The sequence below is a fragment of the Gouania willdenowi genome, chromosome 6, assembly GCF_900634775.1.
Source record: "Gouania willdenowi chromosome 6, fGouWil2.1, whole genome shotgun sequence".
In the NCBI taxonomy this organism is placed as follows: domain Eukaryota; kingdom Metazoa; phylum Chordata; class Actinopteri; order Blenniiformes; family Gobiesocidae; genus Gouania; species Gouania willdenowi.
The window spans coordinates 54,062,759-54,089,250 of NC_041049.1; the positions used below are offsets into that span (position 1 = coordinate 54,062,759).

The window sequence follows — 26,492 nt, forward strand, 5'->3', positions numbered from 1 at the left end:
TACAAAAGTTTATTTAAACTTTAGGGCAAGTAAACAATAAATTACATCAACATTATTCAATTGTAGAATACTGTAGATATTGATGAAGGTTAAAATGTATGTAACTAATTGGTTAATAATAAATGGGTCAGTTTCTCTCATACCTACTGTTGCTGACTATTGTTCTATGTTTGAGTAACATCACTTGATCAAGCCTGTTCTCTGATCACTCCTAGCTCACGAGCACTCAACAAAAAATGTTGCATTGGGTTTTTGACGTTCTCGTAAATGTGACTTTATTCCTCCTCTGTAGAGGGAAACCACGCCTTCTTCTGCAACCAGTGCTCAATGGGATTCCTGACAGAGTCCTCACTGACGGAACACATTCAGCAGACGCACTGCACATCTGCCACAGGCGGTGGATCAGCATCTGGAGGAGCAGTGGCTAAACTGGAGTCTCCTTTACAGGCTGCATCTCAGTCCTTCATGGAGGTGAGAATATTGATGATGATGGAGCAAGCCACTCATTTGTTCAGTTATTTTCTGTTTTTGCTCATTCAATAAAGGGGATTTTGTTGTTCTTTACGGAAATTATTTGATCGTGGAAAAAACACTTTTTAGTATTTAAATTTTCAAGTTAAAAGCATCTCAACATTTTCACTGGAATAATCAACAACAAACAATGGACTAAGATATTTCCATTTTTTTAGGATCAAACTCAGCTGCGCAAAAACATGAAAGTTCAACATGAGCTATGAAGATGCGCTGAACCTTCACTTGTTTTGTTGTGGTGTATTTATTCATCTGTTTTCTGTCTTGCTTTTATTTCTCTCCAGTCTAAACAGCTCTTTTCACTCTACAAGGACCAAAAAAATATATCACTATCAATATATGACCGCTTTAAAGAGGGAACTGTTTTCGTCTCTGAACAGGTTTATTCCTGCCCTTACTGCACCAATTCTCCCATCTTCGGCTCACTTCTCAAGCTCACCAAGCACATAAAGGAGAATCACAAGAACATTCCCCTGGCCAACAATAAACGCCAGGCTAAAGTCGCCGACCTAAGCCCGGCTTCGTCTGACATTGAGATTTCCTCCCCAAAGCGCCACAGACTCGGCGGGGATTCCACCCCATCCATGGGAAGCAACGGAGATTATCCCTGCAACCAGTGTGACCTGCGATTTTCCAGTTTTGAGGGTTTTCAGGCTCACCTCAAGTCCCACTTGGAAATGCTTCTGAGGCGTCAGTCCTGTCCTCAGTGCAACAAGGAGGACTTTGAATCCCAGGATGCTTTGCTTCAGCACCTGACGGTGCACTACACCACCACATCAACTCAGTATGTGTGCGAGAGCTGCGATAAACAGTTCTCCTCAGTGGACGACCTGCAGAAACACCTGCTGGACATGCACACGTTTGTCCTGTACCACTGCACCCTCTGTCAGGAGGTCTTTGACTCCAAGGTGTCCATTCAGGTAAATTAGTGTCTCAGTGTTTCTTACTTTCATTTTCAGAATGAAGACATTTTTTATTGCTACACTACAATTGAACTGTGTTGTGTTCTTCAGGTGCATTTGGCAGTCAAGCATAGCAATGAGAAGAAGCTGTTTCGTTGTACAGCCTGTGCCTGGGACTTTAGGAAAGAGGCAGATCTACAGGTTCATGTAAAGCATAACCACCTGGGCCAGAGGTCTATCCTCCCTGGAAGTCTTGGAGCAGGTACAGAACAGATGTTTACGGAATTATAAAAAATGATCTTGACAACATTAAATAAATATCTGTAACTAGGGGTGTGTCGATCCAATATTGATATCAGGAAATCAGTCTGATATCAGCAAAGAAAATGAGATCAGATTATATCTATGATGTAATCTATTCATCCCAGGGGGGAATTACTTGTGTTACAGAGGCTCAAGAATTATTACAAATAAAAAGAATGAACACTAAACAAAGAAAGAGAAAGAAAAATGTACATATTAAACTCATTCACTGCCAGCCATTTTCAGAACGGTGACCCCCCTCACTGCCAGCCATTTTAGAGCATTTTGACTGAATTTTAAAGACCCAAAGAATAGTTTTTACTCTGACAATGAAACCTGATTCTGAAAGATCAGAGTCTCTACTTTCACTAGATTTTTTTTAAATTTTGTTTCTAGCTTGTTTCGTCTTTCCGTAATCGGCAGTTGAATAGAGGCAAGTTTCACACAAAACGCCAGATTCTGAGCGAAAAGCTGAGAAAAAAATATTTTTTTGAAAAAAACTGTCAGTGTTAGTGACACCTCAACATTGGTTTCCTTCTATAAAACAACAAAAACAACACTGAGACCTGGCTTTTGATGCCAAAATTATTATTATTTTGCCATCTAGGTCAGAGTTGAATGGTTTTCTTACTGTATTTTGACCTTCCTCACAAGTACCTCCGTCAGTTCCTGCACCCGCAACTTCTTCCTCCTCCCGGACATGTGTCACACACCGCTTACCCCGGTTTGTTGATCGTTTTCTCTCACGATTGCAACACTCTCAACAGTCCAGTTAGGTCCACACAGGCTCTGGTCCAATGTGCGCTGCTATGAGCTGCTGGTAGCAGCGAACATTTGGATTTTAAATGACATATACAGTATGTATGTCAATGGCAGTGAGTGAGTTAAGTAAAAGACTGTTAATTAAACAAGCACACACATTACAATAGAAAAATAAAATGAAATAAGAGATAATAATAATACAAATGTACAAATATAATACAGATATAAGCGCTATGTTACTAGCAGTTGATTCCAGACTCCGCTCCAGCACTTCTATCCAGCAGCTGACATAACTATGACTGCAAAGAAATAACTGAAGTCTACTTGAATTTTGCACTAAAAGCTTAACTTGTTTTTATTAAATTCAAAATACAATTTTTATTTATTCTATTCAATTGTAGAATATACCTATGTTGAAATTAAACTAGTGGTTATTTTGCACGTTTTTTGGTGTTGTTTTTGTTTTCATTAGATTTATTGAGGTAATTTTTCAGGGACTTCTAATTATTTTATTAATTCATTATATTTAATAGTAGAATATTCCTATGTTTAAGTTAAACTAGTGGCTATTTTGCACGTACATTTAAAAAAAATAAAAAAATTTAATTAGATTTATTAAAGTTATTTTAATATTTTTCAGTCTTCTAATGAATTTGTTTCTTCATAATATTCAATTGTAGAATATTCTTATGTTTGAGGTTGAAAAGTGTGTTATAAAAAGGTCAGTTTTCCTCATTCCTACTGTTGCTGCTGTTCTCTGTATGAGTAATATCACGAGGTCAAGCCTTTACTAACATTCCACAGTCCAAAATAAGTCAAAAAATTATTCCTGCAAATATCGTATCGGCCAATACTCAAGGCAGCAATATCAATATCGCATCGGAACTCAAAAAGTTGGATCGGACACCAATATTTGCAACGTTTCAATTACGTTTGTGCATTTCCAGCAATGCAGGTTGAACTCGTACTAGAGTAACACTGATCTTATTCCTGCAGGTCTAAAGCCCAGAAAATGCATCTTCTGTGGTGAAACATTTGGAACAGAAGTGGAGCTCCAGTGTCACATAACTACGCACAGCAAAAAGCTCACATGTCGCTTCTGCGGCAAAGCGTTCCATGCCATGTCCCTGCTTGAGAGACATTTGAGAGAAAAACACTGCATCTTCGATGGCGGCAACATCACCGGCAACGGAGGTGGCACGGGAAGCAGCGGGAGTCAGAACGGGACGCCTAATGGGTTGGTGCAGTCCTCAAAGCGAGGAGGAAGCTGTGCAGGAGGGGGAGGCAACGGGGGTGCAGGAAGCGCAGACAGAGCAACAGTTGCGGCCGCCGAACAAGCTGATCTGCAGAACATGCTGCTGAAGGGCTCAGTCTTGGGAGGAGGGTCGAACCAAGGAGGAGATGCAGCCAACAGCCACGAGGCGAGTGGGGGTGAGGAGGAGCTGGACAACTCCGAGCCCATGTACGCCTGTGATATCTGTGGAGCGGCCTACACCATGGAGTCCCTCCTGCAGAACCATCGGCTGCGAGACCACAACATCCGCCCCGGGGACGATGATGCTGGTAACAAATCACTCCCTCCTACACCATTTGAATCATGTTATTGTTATTACATTCCCTCACTATTTATCCCAGGTTCTCGAAAAAAGAAGGCAGACTTTATAAAAGGGAACCACAAGTGCAACGTGTGCTCAAGAACCTTCTTCTCTGAAAGTGGCCTGCGTGAGCACGCTCAGACACACCGCGGTCCTGCCAAACACTACATGTGTCCCATATGCGGCGAGCGATTCCCTTCACTGCTGACACTGACCGAACACAAGGTGCCCTCACACTCTCCAGCTCTTTCATAACGACATACATGCAGCGCACACATGGTCCAGTTGGAAAAATAAACATAGTAGGGATTCCCCTACTGCTTCAACACTGCAGCAGTCTGTGTAAATGCATGCTTTCACTTTGCTCTTAAGGGAAATTTGTATTTTCTGTCTTCTTTTGATCCTAATTTTTAATTGGCTGCTTTTACTAGTATACACCAAACATATGTAAAAAACATTCTAAAATAGCCATTTGTAATGCAGAAAAACACCAATCCAATGTCATTTGTTGAGCATAAGTATAGTTCATAATGGTAACCAGTTATTGTGATTTTCCTCCCTAGGTGACTCACAGTAAAAGCCTGGACACAGGAACTTGTCGGATTTGTAAGATGCCCCTGCAGAGTGAGGAGGAATTCATCGAGCATTGTCAGATGCACCCTGACCTCCGCAACTCCCTCACAGGCTTCCGCTGCGTTGTCTGCATGCAGACTGTCACTTCCACGCTGGAGCTAAAGATCCACGGCACCTTTCACATGCAGAAGATTTCCACTGGTCCTGCCATTGCAGGAGCCGGGGGAGGAGGTGGGAACATTGGGCCAGGTGGAGGAAACGGCTCAGCCTCTTCATCCCCTAATGGGCAGCTTCATCCACATAAACTGTACAAGTGTGCGTTCTGCCTTAAGGAGTTCAAGAACAAAGGCGAGCTGGTCAAGCTTGATGTGAACGGGCTGCCTTATGGCCTCTGTGCTGGTTGCATGAGCAGGTAGGCACCAACAAAAGAAGCTTTGATAAAGACTTCTGATGTATTTATTTGAAATATAAATATTTATCCAAATTAGGGGTACAAATGGTCAGAGTCCCAGCCAGGGAGGGGCCCTCACCCCCGGAGACTCACAAGGAGAGAAGAGCCTGGCCGGGCTGAGGTGTCCAGAGTGTGGTGTGAAGTTTGAAAGCGTGGAGGACCTGGAGAGTCACGTCCAGACGGATCATCCTGAGGTCAGCCCGGAAACGAGCGCAGCAGGAAAGAAGGCAGAGGCCTCACCTGCACCTAAGGTGAGACATTTTCCAGAGGTGTGTAACTAGGTGTATAGTGTGGGAATCAGTAAAACAAGAGACTACATTTGTCTGAATATTTTCACAAACCATGCATCCCTATATTAGACAAAACCAATATGTCCAGTGCAGAACTGGAGACTGAACATGTGTTAAATAGATTAAGAAAAGTGTGTGTGCATGTGTTGTTAATGTCTGGCCTTGTATCTGTTGCTTGCATGTGTGCATGTTGGAGTGGGTTGGCTGAGCCCCACTGGGTTCTGCAGTTGGGGCGCGCTGAGGTATTTTGGGAGCGATTCGCTCTACTTGATATTGACAGTCAGGCTCCCCGGGACCTTACCTGTGTGTGTGTTTGTGTGTCGCCCATGTGTGTGTGTGTTTGTGTGTCTGTATCAGACAGTTTCCAGAGACCCTCTGTCTTACCTGCATCTTTGTTTCTGCTTAGTCTAACGGCACAAAGCTGCAGCAAGTTGGTGGAAATAAGGCCATTGTGTATTTTGTATGTTCGTACATGAGTGAGTCTGATGTGCTCTGAATGGACAAACAGAAACTTCCTCTCTCGCTCTCATTTCCTTTGAGTGTCTCCATCTTTTTTAGTTTTTTCTTAAAAAAAAAAAAAAAAGAAAATAATACACCTTACTCATCAATACTTAAGTAAATAGAATGCCTATTATTTAAAGCAGTGGTTCTCAAACTTTTTTGGCTCAAGTACCCTCTTTCTCTTATTTTTGAATCGAAGTACTCCCCCTTTGTCCGACTACAACATTTTGCTCAGAATATTAAAAAAAACACACACATTTTAAAGGTGAAGTCCATGACTCTCAGATCCCTCTCTCCCCCTCCCTCCCCGCTGCTCTCTTGCCCTGCCTCCAAACTTTCCAAAGTCCCTCCCTCAGAGGAGCTAACAAACTAACGTTAGTTTGACAGCAACATCACAGTAATATAAGATGCTCTGTTAAAAGTATATTACTGCAGCGCTTCTCTCTCTCTCTATGTGGCCACACCTCAGCAGCAGCAGCAACACAGTGTCACTTCCAGCAGCCACAAGGAGGCTGCTGCGCGCACATGAACACATGCACTACAGAGTTCTAGTGTAACAATTACAAATCAAACATAATGTAAATCAATCAGCAGTAATTATCTTTCACGCAGAAAAGTCACCAATTCCATCCTCTACTCCTCCAGACAATGCACTGTAAAAAAAAAAAAAAAAAAAAAAAAGACGGTGGTACAGCTCCGGGAAAGGGGCGGGGCCTGTGAGCAACAGCTAGCTCTGATTGGTTCTTTTTGCTTGGTCGCGATGCATTCTGGCAATCTGCCAAAGGCTTCAGGAGCAGCAGGGGGCGGGGCTCATTGAGCCTGTTTTTTTCACACAAACTACTAGTTTGATGTAAAGCTCTAAAAATAAACATTATAAACCCCCCTATTTTTTATGCTATCATCTCTCTCTCTCTCTCTCTCTCTCTCTCTCTCTCACGGTTACATTTTTAAAACGTCAACTCTAATAATCACAAAGTTGGATTTATAATATAACATTGTAAGTGTGTTTGATTTTGAATGCAGCAAATGGTTTTCTGTATTGCTGTTTTGCAGAAAAAGACCTACCAGTGCATTAAATGTCAAATGACATTTGAGACTGAAAGAGAGATCCAGATTCACGTCGCGAATCACATGATCGGTGAGTGACACCTGTCTGTTTCCTCCTCTGTGTCGAAGGTGTCGCTGTGGCTTCTTGTGCGATCACAGGGATCACAGATTAATTAACATCTTTCCGTTTCATCTCCTGCTATACAGGAACTTTAAAGCTGTTGTACAATTGTGTGATTCTTTTACACGTTCACGCTCACTGTGAACACATACAAACTGGTCACATGCACCTCAATAACTTGGAAAGCTTTGTCTGGAGATTGAGTTAGCTGTTATTATCCTTCGTTCTGATGCTAAAGGAGTATTTCTAGCTTTATGCAAGCCTCGAAAACTTTAGCAGTGCTGCTAATGTTATGAAGCGCTTAACTAGAAAGCATCAGCAGATATTTAAGTAGTCAAAGTCTAAGAAAGTTTAACTAAAAAAGTAAATGAATAAATTTCACCACTTTTATAGCGTTCTATTTCAAAGTTTTTGCTGTGTTTTTTCCTAATGTTTCAAACTGAGACATTACACTGCACATGTGTTGCCTTGTTTCATTATATTTGTCTGGTCAGCGGCTTTTGCATTCAGGATAATAGGCACAAGAGAGCTAAAGAAGTTAAGCTCCTTCATTTAAGTGCCATCATCATCTGTTAAAAGCTTAGAAAAGGTCATAAAGATGTGCGTTTGTGTCTAGGTGCAGCTTTTCCAAGTGCTGTGTGTGTGTGTGTGTGTGTGTGTAACTAGATTTTGTTAGGCTAAAACCTACCTCTGTAGTTTGGATGTTCTTTTATGAACATCCCCTGTGAGGCTTTTTTCTCCCTCCTCGCTCGCTGCTAATTTGCTGCCTTAGCATCTCTGTCGTCATGGAGATTAACGAGGTGGGCCCGTGAGTTGTTCTGGGGAACAAATGCTCGGCACCCCATGCCCTCCACCCCGCGCCAGACCTGACAGGCAATCCCAGAGTCACTGATGCACTTCAAGGTGTGCATGTGTGTCAGTCAGGGGGAGTGTGTGCGTGTGTGTGTGTGTGTGTGTTGGAGTGTTCTGAGTCGCCTGATAATGCCTGGAGATATTAGAAGAGTGGATAGAAGCACAAGTACAGCTGGAGGAACTTTTCCTTCACTCCCTGGTGTGTGCTCCCTCTCCAGCTTGCTGTCTAATCTAAGATGAACAGACAAAACCTTTCGCACACATGCTCACCTGCACCATGCTAAGTGAAGTTTCTCTCCTCCATTAATTCTGTTTTACAAGTCGAGTATACTCGATATTGCAATATTTCTTTCACTAGCTTCTGAAATATTGTAATATTTTATAAAATATAATGAAAAATTACTAGTGTTTTTTTTCCTAAATATGTATTCTATTGTATTTATAGGAATAGTATTATATATATATATATATATATATATATATATATATATATATATATATATATCAGTATTATACATTTTTTTTTAGTTTTATTACATTAACAGGGTTCCTACATCTTTAGACAAATTAAATTCAAAGCTTTTTAAGGCTTTCTATTGCCATTTGAAATTCAATTTAAGACCAACTTCACAGCAAACATAATTGGGGGGGAAAAAATGCCACATCAATTACATAAGTTTAGGGTACATTTTTTCTAGTGTCTAGTGCAGACGGGCATCTGGTTCCCCCCAAAGTAAACACACAAAAATACACAAAAAAACAGACAAAATTAATCAATAATCAAAACTGAAATATGACCACAAAAATAGCCAAAAATCTATAAAACAGCAGCAACAATACAAAAAAAAATTTAAAATAAAAACCATTAAAAAAAGCAATTAAGAAAAATCTTTGGACAGGCAATTTTCATTAAATTAACATTTTCCCATGTTGTTTATACATTTACAAAAAAAAAGACTGTTTTATTATTTATTTTGAAATGTGAGAGTATTTACAATCATAAAATCATACTTATGTGGTAAAATTTTAATGACAATTAAGGCCTTATTTTTCGTTCAGGAATTTAATGCCTTTTAAGACTTTTTAAGGATCCGCGGGAATCCTGATTAAGAGCTTTTTGTAGTATTATCAGGATGGATTGTTAAACATTTCACATGATTTGCAGAGGGGGAAAAAATCAAGACAGTGAGGTATTACATTTTATTGTTTAAATTTGCTTTTCGGTATTGAACTTTGTAGACGGTCCCTCCTCTCACCGCTCTCGATCCACAGCCCTTTGACAGCTTTGGGTCTTTTTCAGCTCAGCAGACGGACTCTACTGAAGAAAACAGTTGTGTAGTATGTGCTCTGTGTTAGTGAGTAGATAGAGGTGTAGATTGTGCTTGTACCACTTTTTTATCCCGAGTTATTGAGCTGATGAATCAGAATGTGTGCCAATGTCTTTCTAACTTTACTGAAGTCCTTGAAATACAGCACACAATGACTGAATATATCTGATTCCTCCGTCTGCTCCGCCTTGTTTAAAAGCTCCAGTTACTGTCCACAAGAAGAGCAAAATCGGCGTAACTGCCTTTGTTAGCGTCCACAAAATAGGCAATACGTTATCTATTTCAGAAATACGGTCTGACAAGTACTTAGTAAGTAAATTAGCAAAGTAGTGACTTTACAGCTCGCTGCACCTACTTCCGGCGTCCCGGACTAGCTAATAATGTAAATTTGTTTTCAAAATTGTAAATTTGTTGTGGCAATTGTAAAAGTGTTTCGCACTTCTCATCCACCGTACCAACTGCTTCTGTCGGCATTCTCTAGTTTGTATTACTCAACCAAATACCTTTTATGCATGTGTGTCCCTCATCTGTGCTCAACCTTTAACCTTTTTTTATTTTTTTCAACCTCAATTTTCTCGTGTCTGTTTATTCAAAGCTAAGATTCCATCCTTTGTCTGTTCCTTTTCTCCCAGTGTTAACATCTTCCATCTCCTTGCTAATAAATAACTCACACACACACACACACACACACACACACACACACACACACACACACACACACACACACACACACACACACACACACACACACACACACACACTATCACACTTAGCAAGAGGTTTTGGGTTAATTAAAGTGATAATTGTGCAAAAACTGAGTTCAGGTTAATTATAGAATTAAAGCCGCTTATTCTTAAGTACTTGCCCTATTTCTTCTGTTTAATTTTGTACAGCCCTTCCTTACATTGATGAAAAAAAGATTGTATTGAAACTATAATGAGGGAACGTCACCTAGCGTTGTTTTGTCAGACATAATGACGTACAGTATAAAATGTTCTCATATTGTTCTTCATCTCGTTTTTTTAGTTTCATCCTGAGTATTTATTCCAAACCTGAACGTTCATGTTTATTTACTTCTCGATTGCTTATCAAATCAAATGGATGATTGTGCTGCATTTTCTGCATGTGTCCGCTAGGCAGAGGTACAATGTACACAATGAACACATGTTCTTAATGTACTGTAACTGAGGCTCATTTTTGTTTTGGTCATACTTCATTTCCTCTTAAATTTTTCCGCTCGTCCTTTGAAGGATTTTTATTTATTTAAAAAAAAAAAGTAGTGCTGCCTATATAATGATTACACCAAGCACTTACTGTATATTGTATTATTTAGCTATTACATCAACAGGTGCAGTTGTGTTGCTTGGCCTTAGTCCAATGTGTTGGACTATTGTTTCTCGAGCACCATGTTCACCTTATTCCTTGGGGCACTGTTGTAGATTTAAATGTGGTATCAACTTCCTGGTTTAGGTGATATCATTGTATAATCCCTATCATCGGTGGATCAATACTGTCAGCAAAGAGACGCTGGCTTCTTAGAGGGATTTCAAGTGTCAAGGGTATGAAAAGGATTGTATATGACGAATGATAACCATGATGGGAGTGAAATGACAGCTCATTATGTGGTTGGAGTCCATACGATTATGTAAAGGTGAGCATTGGCATTATCCTAAAGCAGAAAATTAGAAGAATACTTAACAACTACCAATTACCACAACTCAGCAGTATTTTAAATAGCCACATGACACCCAATGTAAAAGGCGTGCAACGTAAAATGTGTTCTTCACCCATTAATAATATTTATATTTTATTTTTATTCCTATAATCTTGTTTGCATTGCGACGGCCTTTGGGGAAGGTTGGATGGGAGGAGAAAAGGGAAGGTTTCTGTGGCCTTGAGTCCAGTAATGTGATTGTCATATTGCTCCATGGGTAATACATGGTGCCCCTGTGGTCCTGTTAATTACCCTGTCAGAAAGAGAAAGAGACACAACATACAGGCAGATAGAGGAAAAGAGGATCTAAGTGAGAAGTCTGGGGAGTCTCTTTTTAATGCGCTGAGGAAGCTCAGTTTTTATTTTGGTCTAAAGCCAGTCACAGAGACATCTTTACATATACAGATTTTAAAAAAAGTCATTATCTAACACTTTATCTCTTATGAAGCAGTTTTTGTGTTGTTCTTACTGTATTGTATAGTTAATATCTGGATTAAAATATTGCTGTTTGTTCAGGCAGAAACAATAGTCATTATATTTATTCATCTAACAACATGGGTAAACTGTTGGTTGGAGATTGGCCTTTTGGTTAATTTGAATCTCTTTAGTGCGGTAAAGCATTGTCATACAGTCCCCCAAAGAGCTGCTTAATGTGATGTTGAAACAGACATCGGTGCCACACATACTGACCTGACGACAAGTCTTAATATTTAAAACCAAGACCATGAAATCCCTCAAGTTCATCGTTACTTTAATTGTGTAGTCACACCCTGTGGGCGGTCCTGCTAGCCTTAGCTTATACCCGGAACTCAAGTTAATTAAAACGCCATGTGGTCAATGTCCTGCTGCAGAACCAGAGGTGGAGAGAGGGAAGGGCTAGAAAGAGAGACACAATAAGAAAGGGACATCATGCCAAAAGGTTCGATAATCGAGTCAAGAGCTTGATATCTCAGCAGAAATAGGATCCAAGTTTTGTCATGTCAATGCTAGAATACATAGTTTGTTTGGCACTGACATGATTTTAGCTAAAAATGTCTCCTTTTTCTGCTGGTCAGATCAATTGAAAGAAAGCAGGGGTCAGGGTACTGGAAGAAGAGGAAACCAATATGGCTCCAGTGGCCACAGGTGGAATATAGGTGAATAATGCAGGGCGGTGGAGTGGTAATGCCCAAGCACACAAGTGAAACAGTCATTCCTGCTCAGGATCAATCTTTCTCCCACTCACCGAAGGGAGACTCAAAAAGAGAAAGTATTTTGCTTTTTGCCTGAGGTACAAACTGACCTTTTACTCTTTTAAAGAAAAGACAAAAATAAGAGTATGGACAGTATAGATCTTTTTGGCACAGTTTGCATCGTTGAGAAATGTCCCGCATTTCTAAACAAGAACACTCAGAGTGTTTTAAAGGCTTGTAAAACATTTCTATCCCCATTAATAATGATACAGTTGGTCGAATTGTATGGGCACCCCCATTTTTTTTTTTAATGAATACCATTAATGATGTCATTGATGAGAGAAGGATATTTGATATTTGAAAGTAATCCAGAATCAGTATATTGATCCAGATCCCCTTCAAAGTTTAATGGAATCTTACATTATGTAAAGTCTACCTTTGGTTAAGATTTTGTCAAAATGTGTTGCATTTTTTTCAAAAAGTTGTACTTTTTACACATTCCTGCTAACATACAAAGAAATAAATAAGCACTGGTGAAAATGTCATCTCCTTGGCGAAGGTAATGAATACATTTGGCAAACTACATTCATCAAATCGAACGAGGTAATAATATTAGCATTAATATCAATTAACAGATGTATTTATAAGCACTTAAATCCATTACGCAACATATAATGTGCAAGTGTGTGTTGGGGGCATGGGTAATCACACTGTTTAATTTTTTTAGCTCCCGACAAAGCTACGCTTGCGGAAAAGGCAAGGAGAGGAATGGAAAAACTGAGGGACACAGAGATGAAAGAAGAATTTGTAAAGTATTTATCTGTGCCTCACTTGGAAGAGAGGCACCATGGGAAGTAGAGATACAAAGGGGGGTTAGTGAGGTTATGAGGGAAGATGGGGGGGGAGGACGAAAAAGAAACTAGTAGCATTGAGGGTGGTGAAGGGCGTCGCTGCAAAAGAGGGATGACAGTAAACATGAAGGTTTTTATCTCAGTGTGTGCACCTGCCCAATCAGATTAGTTACTATTGATTAAAAAACAGCAGTGGGTAAGGTTTAGAGTACTTGTGTGTCGATTTCAAGTAACCTTATTGTTTTATTGTTTCTTTGTTGGTATTTGCTGGTCTTTACTGTGGCACAGAGGACTTTGGTAGACTTTATTTATTTACCAAAAAAGAAGTGACGGTCATCTGTTCCACGTGTAGAAACAAAGAGAGTTAATAACTGAACAGAAACAGTTGTGCAGAAGAAGCAACAAACAGACCATGAAGCTAAGACCAAGTATTTAAAAGCAACTTTACCCTTTTTCTTATTAACTTTTTAATGAATAGAACTAGAGTACATTTGTGGGTTATTTGATTTAATTGCTTCATTCTGTCTTTTGCCACCTTCAGGCGTGGGTTGATGTGACCAGACTATTGCTAAATAAACAGCTTTGTGGTTGACTTTCAAAACAAACAACTTCAGGAGATAGGAGAGAACAAACTGCGGTTATAAAAAACTGACTAATAACAAAAAATGGTTTGTAAATGCCTTGCTTTGTTCCATCTAAGCTAGATGAACCCAAACAGTTAATTGTTACACTTATAAACCCTTATAAATCAAACATTTTTTGCTGCTATAAAAGACTCCTGTCTTATTTATTTTTTTTTTACAAATTTGATCTTACTTTTGACTTTTATCTTATATTACCATACCTGGATGTTAAGGTGGACTGGTCAAGCTTTTTAACAGAAACACAAAGAAAATGGCTCATTACTTAAAGTTCAGCAGTTTTTCTCCCTTCCATAATGTAACTTAACTCCTGCTTTCTCCTGACCTGCCACTAGGAGGGAAATTCAAAACATGCCTTGATTATGGGCGGGGCTCCTGGAGCAGTTAAGACACGCCCATACTATACTATAAAATATCCATTGAACAATCTATGCTATGCTAACTAGCTACTCATTACTCAACATACCTCTCTATTCACTCTTCTCTCCATCCAACCTACTCACCACAGATTGTAGAGCCCAGAGACATTTGTTCTTAAAAAAGGGGCGGGGCTAAAAGTGCTTGCTTGCGACATAAAATGGTCCCAAAATGTCACATGATCTTGTTCTCAGCCAATAGCAAAAATCTATTGTAATAGCCGGATTTCAACCCATAGAGGGCAGTCACTCTGACACTTTAAATACTTTGACTAAAATGTTGAGAGTTAGACCAGAATCAATCAACAGCACTACTTCATACCAAATACATTTGTATTCAGCAGAAAAAAAGTGGTTTTGGGGTTCAGTTACTCTTTAATTAATACCGGTATATATCTGTCTTCCTGTCAGCATCGCACCTCTGAGTTCTTGTTTCAATCTGTCTGCCTCTATTCAGTGAAAGCTCACCTTTCTCTGCCAGCAACTGGCTGCCTTTGTTTTGCCAGGGGCCATTCAGAGAGCTCCCGATAGCTACGAAACAAAACAGAATACAAAGCAGAAGGTCCTGGACCATGGTCATCCGACTTGTGATCACTGCTATACATTTTCCACTTTTTATGTCTTTTATGGACTTGTTACAGATATCCTCTTAATTAGTACTTGTCAAATGGAATAAAAAGTATACTTTTTTTATTTATTTTTTTTATAGAAAACTTTAAAATAAAATATTTTTTAAATAATAAAAGACCTTTGGAAAACACGCACGCACGCACGCACGCACGCACGCACGCACGCACGCACGCACACACACACACACATTTAGGTTCTTGACAGCATGTTCTGAGTGTTGCATGCAGCCTCTAATGCTTTGGTAATCACCTTAGTCTAAATTTCACAGCATGAGATTTCATGTTTCAAACACACACAGACACTTGCTCATTTCGTTTCTTACTCTTGTGCACACACTCAACACATGAGCTGTTGGACATGATAATTGCCGCCGGCTTCACTGCCACTACTAACACATGCAAATTTAAATGTTCTCACAAAATGTATTTTTCATGATGAATAATTTTCTTTTTTTTTTTCAATTTACGCCCCTCTGTTGCGTCCGTGACCCAACACGAGACAGTCCTTTGACTAGTTTAGTCAGTTTTTGTTGAAGTGGTGCATTTAGGTTGTTGAAGAGTGTAGGATTTCCTGTACAGTCGTCATTCATGCAACAAGCTTTCATTTATTATTTTTTTTAATCAGCTTTACTTTGCAAGGTGATGAGAATGTTTGGGGAAAAGTGTTTTCTTTCCTCATTAGATTTCCTCGTTGGCAGTGAGCTCATGTTTATGTTGCTGCCTCCTCCACACAGACGTTCATAATGCTCATAGTACCAAATACTAATCCTACCCATTCTCTCCTTACTCCCCATCCCCACCTGTCTATCCGATGGCCTGTAGAAGAGCCCTCCTGTCAGCAAGGTTTGTCCCCTTTCTGTCTCCTTAGCTCACACTATGAGCAAGGCAGCATTATGCTGTCTCACTGCCTGCCCATCTCCATTAACATTATGCAGAGTTATAAGCAAAGGAAACGATTTGCATTAGCCTTTTCTGTTTGTTTGTTTGTTTTTTTAATAATTCAGAGCATTTGCTAACAGTTATTAGCATAAGCCACTTTGCATGGTGAGTTAAGGATGAGTTTCTTCTGACACTAGAAAGGACAAACATTTCTTGACTTGCACACAAACATGAGACAAAGTAGAAATTAGCCTTTAGAATGAGGGAGGATTTTCACTTTCACCCATTCCAACCAAATGTTGGCACAAGTAGCCTTCACTGCTAGCTGCATGCCTCATTGTCCTTGGTACCCATTGCTCATGTGCGTGCACACAGACACAAACACTCACATATGCATACACAGATGCCTTGGAGGTATCAAGTGGCAACTCACATGGATCTGTGTTCCCTGTGGAGTATGATAGCTAATGATGTGTCCTCACTATGAGCTTTACTTACCTATTTGCATCAGTGCACACCCCGGTTGCATTTTCTTTGGACAATTCATTCATGTTGAGAATTTTAACTTCTACCTTTGATATGAAATAATAGAAATGTGCGCTGACATTAGTTAAAGCAAAAAAGTATTTTTGTCTTGTTTAAAATCATAAAGCTGCTGCAGTCCTTTTAATAGCGTACGTGTAGTTAGTCATTGGGACGTCCAATTGGCGGTGACATTGATGGATGGTCATGTTTATTTACTACTTAGAGGTTATGTGATAGTTCTAAATTGTCAGCCTGTCTTTTACCGTGCACTCGTATCTTTAATGCACTTGACTTGTAACGTGGGTCCACAGACTAAGCAGTTGTCCCATGGGCAGCGGCTGAGCCTGCGTGCATCTCTTTGTGCTCTAAGTGACCCTACCTTCCCCCTTCTCTTTATGCATGCAGCATGCAGACATACACCTATCTGTATGAATGTGTATGTGACAACAAGCAGTCTGGTGTGGTTTCTTGTGTCACTGAAGACTTAATGAGGCGAATAAGAAGCTTTTAGAGTCAATGGAGGTGGATAATGTGGCTCTGGGCTTAGTCTCGTGTGTGTGTGCGTGTGTGTGTGCGTGTGCATGCGCGTGTGTGCGTGTGCGTGCGCGTGCGTGCCACAGTCACTGCCTCTGGCTTGCAAAAACCACAGCTCTTTTCTGCCCTGCTGTACCTCAGCTACGCTAATATTGCCGGCTGTTGTGCTTTAATTTTTGTTTGGTTTTACTCCACCAGTATTTTGAAAAAATTGCACCTCCTACACTACATAAATAGTCATTTCTATTGGAATTTGATGAAAGAGAGATTGAAATTACTAATTTACCATTTGGAGTTAAGCTACACACTTGTTTAGCATGTTCAAAATGTGGCAAAATGCATTAAAATGTTGTGAAGTTTCTGTTATTCTTGTTACAGACACACAGGCTTCGATTTTCTGTTTAAAAATTTCCCATATTCAGGTTATTAAGCTTCCCAAAATGGAGCCAAACATGCTTAATACGATTAATTGTTATTAATTTCACATTTCTCTGCAGTTTTTGCGTGAGATTTGACATCTGTCCATTTGCTAAAGTTGCTACACATTAGACAACTAGTTTTACAATGGAAAGTAATGTGAAAATGCTTGATATTGATGCAAAATATGTGGGTGAGGGTTTAATCAGTTTCATAGAGCTATTTCAGGTCAAATCCGTCGTATTTTGCGCTACAATTGACATTACCGTCTCCTTTTCCACTTTATTATGGGGAAAAAATTTTGGGCTAATGTGTGATATTGTCTCAAAACATACATGTGAAGGTGTATTCCCTGTCACATCACAATTTCCAATCCATTTTGTAAAAAAAAAATCTATTTTTCGAGATTCTCAAAAAACCCTACAGACACAGCTGTTGATTCAATCTGAGGATGTTTTAATCAATGCAAGTCTAAACCTGTTACACTGTTGCATTGATAAATTCCAATAAAAACAAACAGAAAAGGGTTTCGTGTTCAAAAAGAACTTACCCACTTTAACAACATAATTGTATGCTTTTCCTTTTTTTAATCAGGCACAATCACTGCTCATTATTGTTGTTATGATCACATTAATGGGCAGGATGGATCCTGGTCTTTGCTGTGATGGCATGAACAGATGACAGCAGCCCCCTCTTCCAACTTTCCATCCCTCCCTCCATCCATCCTTCCCTTCCTCCCTCACCACCTGGAGCCAGTGAGCTGTGACACCAGTGGGAGGGAGGGAGGGATGAGGAAGGAACGAGGGACTAAAGCGGAGAGTGAAAGGGGACCACAGAAGACTAGATGAAGGAAGCTGGAAAAGCAAGATAGGAGTAAAATATAGAACCAGAAAAAAGTGACCAAAAATGTTTTCTTAGCTGATTATTTGACACATATTGTGCTAAAAATGTGTAATCAAACATTACACATGCTGGTAATAAATCGAGTGGATAATCTGGACTTGTTGTCTATTTGGTAGCCTAAAAATGCTCAACGTGTTTCTGTACACTTTCCATTATCACATCAGCAAAAACAACAGTTAAAGCAAAGTGTTAAACCTCCTTCTGACCTGTCATTGTCTGCTTTATTGAATGTGTATGAACAGTGTGTGTGTGTGTGTGCGTGCGTGCGTGCGTGCGTGCGTGCGTGCGTGCGTGCGTGCGTGCGTGCGTGCGTGTGTGTGTGTGTGTGTGTGTGTGCCCGTGCGTGCGTGCGTGTTGAAGGCTGGGAGCATGTTGGTCCCCCGGAGAGCTCATTTTGTCGTCTTCTCGCTTGATTTCCTTTCTTCTTCTTGTGCTGTTTATTACCAGTCATTACAAGCTGTTTGGAAACCTAATAGGACACACTGACAAATAGATTGGGGGGACCCAACCAGGAAAGGTATTAGAAGACAAAATAATGATGAGTGTGGATGTCTGCTGTGCGGAGTGAGCGAGAATCTGTGTGTGTGCATGTGCGTGCGTGCGTGTGCCGTTTGCCCAAGAGAAAATTTTTGTTTGTCATGCAACATCAGCTGTCTGAACGTATTTATAGAAGCTTGCACGCTCTTCTGTTGTGCGTGTGTGTGTGTGTGTGTTTCATAACAGTGTTTCCAAAGATAGACTCCTATACAGCATACTGTACTGCTCTGTACGTGTCTCTTACATCCCACTCTCCTCTCGCCTCTTTTTCAACTCGTCCAGGTGTGGCTGCACCAGCTGCTAAAGAGAATAGGACACACACACACACACACACACACACACACACCCCCACAATAATACACACACTCCTCTCTCTATCTCTGCTGGCTAATTGTCACAAGACAAACAAGGCGCTTTGCCTTTATGCGCTTCATAAACAGGGGCCAAGGAACAATTAACTCCCTGCTTAATTCACTAACTATTCTGAATTCATTTTCTCCTGTGACAGGCACATCTGTCACAGCTGGTAGCGAGTTAGCATATGTGTGTGTTTGCTGGAGACAGAGTGTAGTTGGGTATATCTGCGCTAATGTAATACTCTGCAGCCTGTAAACAGGTTACATTGCGGCGGCGTGGAAGCGTAACAAAGTGCCACAGGTGAACATCTCAGTGGCAAGTCTGTGCCATGTTTTTTTTCCGGGAGGCACGCACACACAGGAGAATATTTTTTTTTGTGTTAACAAAGGCAATGTGGAGCACATGTTGGTGTTTGATTGTTGCGTTTGTCTCCTAAGTGATGCTTTCTGCTCATGTTTGTGTTTACAAGGTTGACCTTTGGATGCAGGAGGTGGGGGTGGGGGGTCAGAATGCTCTTTTTAACATAATGATATAAATTAATGAAGTGGGCTGTAAAAGAGTGTGAACAGATGAACAGATGCCAGTGTGGACATCTTGGACACCAGTAAATGTCTTGGCAATTGAACTGGGCTTGCTGAAATGGAAAAAAAAAGCAAACTTGTTTAAAAGATTACACACCATCATTAACTGTTTTTGTCATTTTTCATGACCATCACAAATATATTACGTTATGTAAATACTTGCTGCTGTTTTTTTTATCCTGCAATACAAGCCAATGCAACAAAATTTAGTTTTTATCTATACTGTAAAGTTCAAGTTTGAATGACAATAAAGAAAGTCTAGAGTCTAGGAGAGGGCCTATTGCTAATCAGTTAGCATTGTAGATAATACTGTCACTTTATAAGCCAAGACCTTATACGTTTCCAAAATCCATCCATCCATCTTCATACCCGCTTATTCCCCTTTATCGGGGTCGCGGGGGTCTGCCGGTGCCAATCTCCGGCTCTCGTAGGGCGCTGGGCGGGGGTACATCCTGGACAGGGCGCCAGTGTTTCTGCTTTAGAACAACTACAAGCTTTTTTTTTCTCATGCTTTTTCTAATATCATTGTTTTTATATATACAGTATTTGCGTGTCTCCACCAAGGAGGTCATATTTTTACCAGAATTATTGTTTTTGGTTTGCAGGGTTGCGTTAAAAACAAAACTTTTTTACCAAAGGTAGCTCTTACATAATGGATGATCCCATAACATTTTTGAGGGGGACAGAATCAATATACTGATTTTGTATCAGTTTGAGAACTTACATTTAAAAATCCTTGCAACTTCTTGCATCAATGGAGAAATTTTCACATTTACATATCTTGGATCGTAATTGACCAATCTTACTGAGTTATGTTGGGTTAGTTCCTCAATTACACAAAGTTTTATCTGTACCAAATCATGATGCGCATTTCATAGCAAAAATTGCGATGCCCATACATTTTGACCTACTGCATTCTTATTAATGGGGATAGAAATTTCTTCCAATCCTTTAAAGTGTTAACTATCATGGTACCATGATCAGGATCACTGATCCAGATAACTGCCAATATCTGACATAGAGAATATTTGGCATTTGGCAGAGATTTGCACTCTCTGAGTGCTCTTGTTTAATACTGTGTTCAAAGAATTACGAGTTGAGCAAATAGCTGTGAAGAAAAATATGTAGGTGGTACTGTGTTTTTTTTCCCCACAATTTTCCAACCTAAGCCATCTCGTTAAAATTACCACTAAAGAAATGCATTGATATAATATATTCTGTTTCCTGTCAAACCACTTATAACATGTATATATAACCAAGAAAGATATAGTATTTTTGTCTTTAACGCTGCTATCTGGAGTTTCTGAGAGAACGTCTCTATGTCCCGCCCTCAACAGCTCTACTTCCTCCCCTGCATCTGCCAATCTACCAGAAGCTACTCCTCTACGTTTGTGCATGTGCATTGCAAAACAAAACAAAATCACATAACTACGATAATTTTTGATTAAAACATGTTTATTACCTGTCCATGAGAGATGTCACCAAATCCTGGTACGTTCGGAATCCTTTTAAAAGCAGCATGTCCCTCCACCTCTGAAAAGCAGCAATGAGATAAATTCTGTTGAGGTCACGAAGACGTTTATCCACAAGCTTTGTACCCGGACTTTTCTGTTTCAGTAGAAGCTTCATACGTTGGCATTCGTGGAATGAGTAACTGTAGTTTTGGAGCACTCCTCCATAATGCTGCTCAGTGATACCTATTTGCGCATTCACTTTGATTGACTATAGGATGAAGGCGAGACTTATATACATTAATGTATATGAATGACCACCGGCATTAGACTATGGTAAAAGACTAGTTGCATTTCAAAAGAATCATACATAAACATAGATTTCTGTATGTTTATCCAGAAATCTGTTTATGTTTATCTAGAAACTCTGCATATCAGCTTTAAGGGAGAGGAAGTAATGACAATGATGGAGCTAAGAGAGAAAAAGTAGGAAGGAGTAGTCCTTCACTTTGTATGTTGCCAGAATGACACTTCAAATAAGAAGCAGAAATAGCAGCGATTACAGATCAATTGGAAGACACTCGTAACTGATGGCAATCGGCAGGAGAGGGAAGAAACTAATACAGGACCTGAAATGGACACAGTGGGCTGGGGGAAAAAAGATGAGATGAATGAATGCAGGTCATTTGAGTAGGATGTAGAGAGTGAATGGATGGATTATGGTGATTACAGAGAGAGAGAGAGAGAGATGGACAGAATGAGAGCCATTTCTGCCAGATTTTGGCTCACACTTGGTCCTCTTGCCGAGCAGCTGGACTTCATTAGTGGCTGGTGTTAATTACTGGGACTGTACACACACACACACGCACACACACACACGCACACACACCTACCTCTTCTGCACGCTCACACAGCCTGTGATTCAGGGTCACCTTGCTAGCCTTGTTTGAACCAGCAGTGAGAGGGAGACGGTGCCAGACAGCTCCAAATACAGAAATTGGGTGACTTCACACACTCGAGTCCGACCACTGTGGGAGTTTTCTGTGCTATCCGAGTTTTTGTACAGCTGCATTGTACACAGCTGGTAGATACACAGGTGATGCAATCAAAGGTGGGATCACAGCAAATATTGCAGCAGTCAACAACAGGTGATGCGTCATGTCGTGAGTAAAGTTAGAATGTAAGCAAACACAAATTCATTCAAAGCAGTGGTTTTCTTTCACACACTAGTTGTACACACATATTTAAAACAACACACCTTGGGTACATTCAGCTTGAGGAATTGTAAGATCGCCTCCTAGTGGTGCAAAAAAGTGGGTGGAAATTTTGATGTTGCTTGTTTATCGAACCAAGTGGATCACTACGGTCAATTTTTCCACAAAGCGCAGTTAGAGACGGGCAGGGTTAAAGTCAAATTGAACACACTCGTGTTTTCTCTCCCAACTGACAAAGTATCAATTCATCAGGTAGACATGGTTGACTTGAGGTTCATTAGTTTGTAGTTATGGATTTCTCTATTTGAAATGAGATTTGACATCAGAAGGAACCCAAGGACCTGGTAGCCCCTAAGCACACAGAGGACAAACCCAACTCACTGGACTGACAGACAGAACTGGCTGACAGGAAGGACTGACACAAGGGACAAGGAGAAACTATCAGGGACTCTAGTGAGACACAGAACTTAAATAGGGAGGAGGATAAGGGATGAAGAAGGTCAGGCGTTTATTAGCTGGGTGACCGAGTGCTCCAAGGGAGTCAGAGGAGAGGAGGGTGGTGACACCTGAATTGAGAAGGGAGGAGGAAATGGAATAACTATGTTAGGAAGGAATACATGTAAACAAGAAAGGCTGTGACGGGTTACCAAGTTGCAGAAAACAGACGGAAAAAACAGAACTCAAATTCTAAAACTGAGAAAGCAATCGGACCCATTTTCCAGTTTCCTTTTGTGCTTTTTATTTAAAATCAGGCGATAACATGACACAGAAATGCTTGTTTGGGGACAATATCACGCATTTACATGCAATTTTTACCTTGAGAACAGGTAGTTGAATGTCTAGAAAATGTTCATGTTCTGTTCTGTTCATGCTACAGATTATGGTTCAAGTAGTGATTGTTATCCTGTGACTGAAAATGAATGCGTGTTTTTTTTAATGTGTTGTGATGAGCAAGCGGTTCCTGAAGATCATTTGCACTGCGTTCAAATATTAAAAGGCACCAGTACAAAAACTGGTTTAGCTGTTGGTGTATTAGTTAAACTGGTGGTCATTTTACCTGGTGACATGTCACAACAGAACACATGGCTGTGCTTGATTTTGTGCAAAATGTGAAGGTGATTCTCCGGTTGGTGGTAGTTAAAGGTGTTTTGGGACCATATTATCTTGTGGTTTATTTAACATGTTTTGTATGCTTGGTAATCCCTGAAAAATAAATGAGGAAATTTTGAAATGGCAAACCTGAGGCCCTAGTTTTTATTTCTACAAATGTGAGGTTCTTTGGACAAGAGTGGCGAGAAAAAAATGTCACAATTTTGCTAAAATTCTTCAGTAGCACCCTGGATCATTGAAGGAGCGTAGCTTGGCAGTGTGTTTCACAGAGTTGGTAGGTCGACTAGAACAGAACAAATGATTAGTTTTTGTATGCTTCGCCATGAGCTGTTGATTCTCATTCCAAAAACTGCTCTTTAGTGGGTGTACAGTTCCAGGAGAGAAAGAAACAATATGGTTTAAAAACACTCAACCACACAGCATGAGGTGTGATGTTCAGCCATGCTGGGTAAGGTTGAGGGTTTTTTTTTTCTTTGGCTCTTAATTACACGGCAGCAGACAGGCGAAGGCAGGAGCGAACACGGCCAGGAAAGAAAGGTTGTACACTGTCGCTCTTATCTGTCGTCTCCAAACAGATGTCGACCAGACCCTTTGCTTTATTGCAGTACAAAGGCCCTGTGACAAAAACACACACAGCCAGGCACACACGCATCATTCCGGATAAATCAATGCATTCTGGTTTCAGTAATTTCCCAGGGTGCTTTGCTCTAACCCCCCCGTGAGCGAGCAAGGTGACAAAGCCAGCCCCGAAGGAGACAATCTCTTACTTTCAGCCCTTTGTTGTACAATTGCTTTCTACTTATTTCTTTTATCAATCTTACTTCTGCTTATTTACTACTGTGCACTTATACAATATAAAACATGGGAGCACTTTGACACTCAGATTCCTGGAGATTTGCTTTGATGTTAGACTTAGAAAAAAAAGGAGACTACTTTTTTTTAGCTCAGTTATCTTTTTATTAGCCTTTCAATTTCTGTCCCGAGCTGCTGTCATTTAACAATATATTTTGTGTATCTTGTTGCTCTCTTCTTCCTACTCTTTGTCTTCAACTTTATTTTAACCATCACTCTGCTTTTATCTCTCTTTCTCTCTCTCTCCTCCGTTCCTTTTCCTTTTTGCTTCTCTTCAGAATGAGAGACACTCATTTGTGGTGGAGCCAACCTGCTAATGGACGATGGCAAGAAACAAAACTTGTTTTGCCAAATGAACACACACAAACACTCTGGCGCACACATGCAGTGTTGTATGTACAAACATGAGCGTTTGCCCACGAAAGGCAAATCCTAGGACATTGAGACACACACACGCACACATGCATAAACGCACAAACCAGTCACGCCGTCGTGTTCACAAAACTGTGCGCTGCATTGCTCCTGGTGCTGGGCTCCTTCTCCGCTCTGCGCCGTGCCTCCTACTCCTCCTCCTCCCAGTCCTCCTCCCCCACCACCTCCTTCTCCCAGTACATCTGGCACGATCAGCTGCCGAGGAGCACCATAATTATCCCGCCGGAGACACACACACACACAGTCACACACACACCGGCACATGCATACACACCCTGTGCAAGGAGAGCTCACACACACTTGTCTTGGGCGATGTGCGCCGCTCCCTGCTGCTCTTCGTCACTACCGGGGCTTCATTAGAGTGTGTGGAGTGAACGTGTAAGTGTGTGTGAGTCCGTTTGTGTTTGTTTGTGTTTGATGCATGATGGCTCTGGATGTGATCCAGATGTTTTCCTTTTTCTTTATAGTTGAAGAGTCAAGCGTGTCCTACATGCAACTGTCCCTGATTCTGTTCCGCATAATGATCTGTTTCTATACCACATCGTGACACTTTTCACCCCAACGTCCACGTCAATATGTTACATTCATAACTACAACCATCATAACTTAGAGATAGAAAGGAGCAAAGTAACATAATAAGCTGTGACCTGTAAACATACTAAAGCTGTTCACAGACGGACAGGTGATTATGACTTTAGAGGGAAACTAGGGGTGTGTATTGCCTGGCATCTGGCGATATGATTTGTATCCTGATATTAAAGTACAAGGTGATTATTGCGATTTTTTTCCCCCAATATATGACTTAAGAAACAACTAATTTGTAAATGTGTACACCTTCATGAGAACATTATGTATGAAATATATTTTATTGGCATATTTTACACTTTAACATGCCATGTGCCAACAACATAAAATAATAATAAAAAAAAAACATACAATCTGCCCGTGGCTTTTAAACCAACTTTGACTTTAGTGCAACATGACTTTAGTGCAACTTAACTGAGGTATATGCCTAAAACAATAAATAAATGCAGAAAGTTAGTACTTTCTTTTTTGATTTTATTGAAAAAACACAAGCTGGTCAACATGTCCAGGTTTCAGCACTTTTTTGTGCAGTTACAATGTCTCCTGCAGTGGAAAAGACTTTCCTGGTTAAATAAAGGTAAAAAATAAAATAAATGAATAAAAAATTGATATGGATGCATTTTGAATCGTGTGACGTGATATCGCGATATATCGCCGAATCGATTTTTTTCAACAATTTTAAGGGAAACTAAACTTGAAAAAGCATTATGCTCGGAACAATTTAAAAAGTATGTGTTACCATTTGTGGGGTGGTTTTATGGAACAATCTTGACAAAACGATTAAGCAAAGTATGAATGTAATGCAAAGATATATCTTTGAAAAGTACAGAAATGAGGAAGGAGAATGTAAATCTCACAGATGTTGATGTAAATTTTTTTGGGGGGCGGGTTATTTTTTGTATAGTTTTTGTTTAATAGCTTGATTGGAGTATTTATTTGTATTGTCCATTTTATTTTATTTTATTTTGCATTTGTTAATGGTGAAGAATGGGGGGTAGGAACCTGACGAGCCTAGGCGTCTTCCTATTTTGTTGAGATTTCTTTATTCATTTTCATCTATATTTTTATTTGTTTGTTTGAAATAGATAAATAAATAGTAACACTTTTAACAGTTTCACCTTCAACTCGCACATTAGATTATGTTCTACTTTTTCTAACAGGCTGTGCGTCAACACTTTATTATGAGGATGAAAAAGAAAAGAAAAAAAAAACTCCAAAAAAACACATTGGTTGTTTTAACACTGCCAACAACAGTGTTCACTCCCACTACGGGTCAACAACGGTTATTACAAGCTGTTGGACATTTCAGGTCAGTGTGAAGAGGAGTTAAAGTGAACCACACAAAAATGTCTGAGCCTGCAGTTTTTTTCCTTTAATGTTTTAAGAACAAGGAAATGGCACAATATCTACATTTTCTATGACATGCTTTATTATTT

At 40.1% G+C, this 26,492-nt stretch overlaps 1 protein-coding gene across 6 annotated transcripts in view; it reads left to right on the plus strand.

Moving 5' to 3' along the window:
• Positions 1-26,492, plus strand: part of znf423 (zinc finger protein 423) — a 165,036-nt gene that overhangs the window by 79,309 nt on the left and 59,235 nt on the right. For 2 of the 6 annotated variants that reach the window (XM_028449697.1, XM_028449698.1), the window contains exons 11-19: positions 293-471; positions 816-1,451; positions 1,545-1,695; positions 3,495-4,061; positions 4,134-4,318; positions 4,657-5,078; positions 5,155-5,368; positions 6,962-7,046; positions 15,502-15,522. In XM_028449697.1, the coding sequence (XP_028305498.1) occupies positions 293-471; positions 816-1,451; positions 1,545-1,695; positions 3,495-4,061; positions 4,134-4,318; positions 4,657-5,078; positions 5,155-5,368; positions 6,962-7,046; positions 15,502-15,522 (2,460 nt within the window). Of the gene's footprint in view, positions 1-292; positions 472-815; positions 1,452-1,544; positions 1,696-3,494; positions 4,062-4,133; positions 4,319-4,656; positions 5,079-5,154; positions 5,369-6,961; positions 7,047-15,501; positions 15,523-17,675; positions 17,888-26,492 lie in introns of those variants that run through there. The other 4 variants (XM_028449702.1, XM_028449701.1, XM_028449699.1 and 1 more) reach the window with 4 other exon arrangements.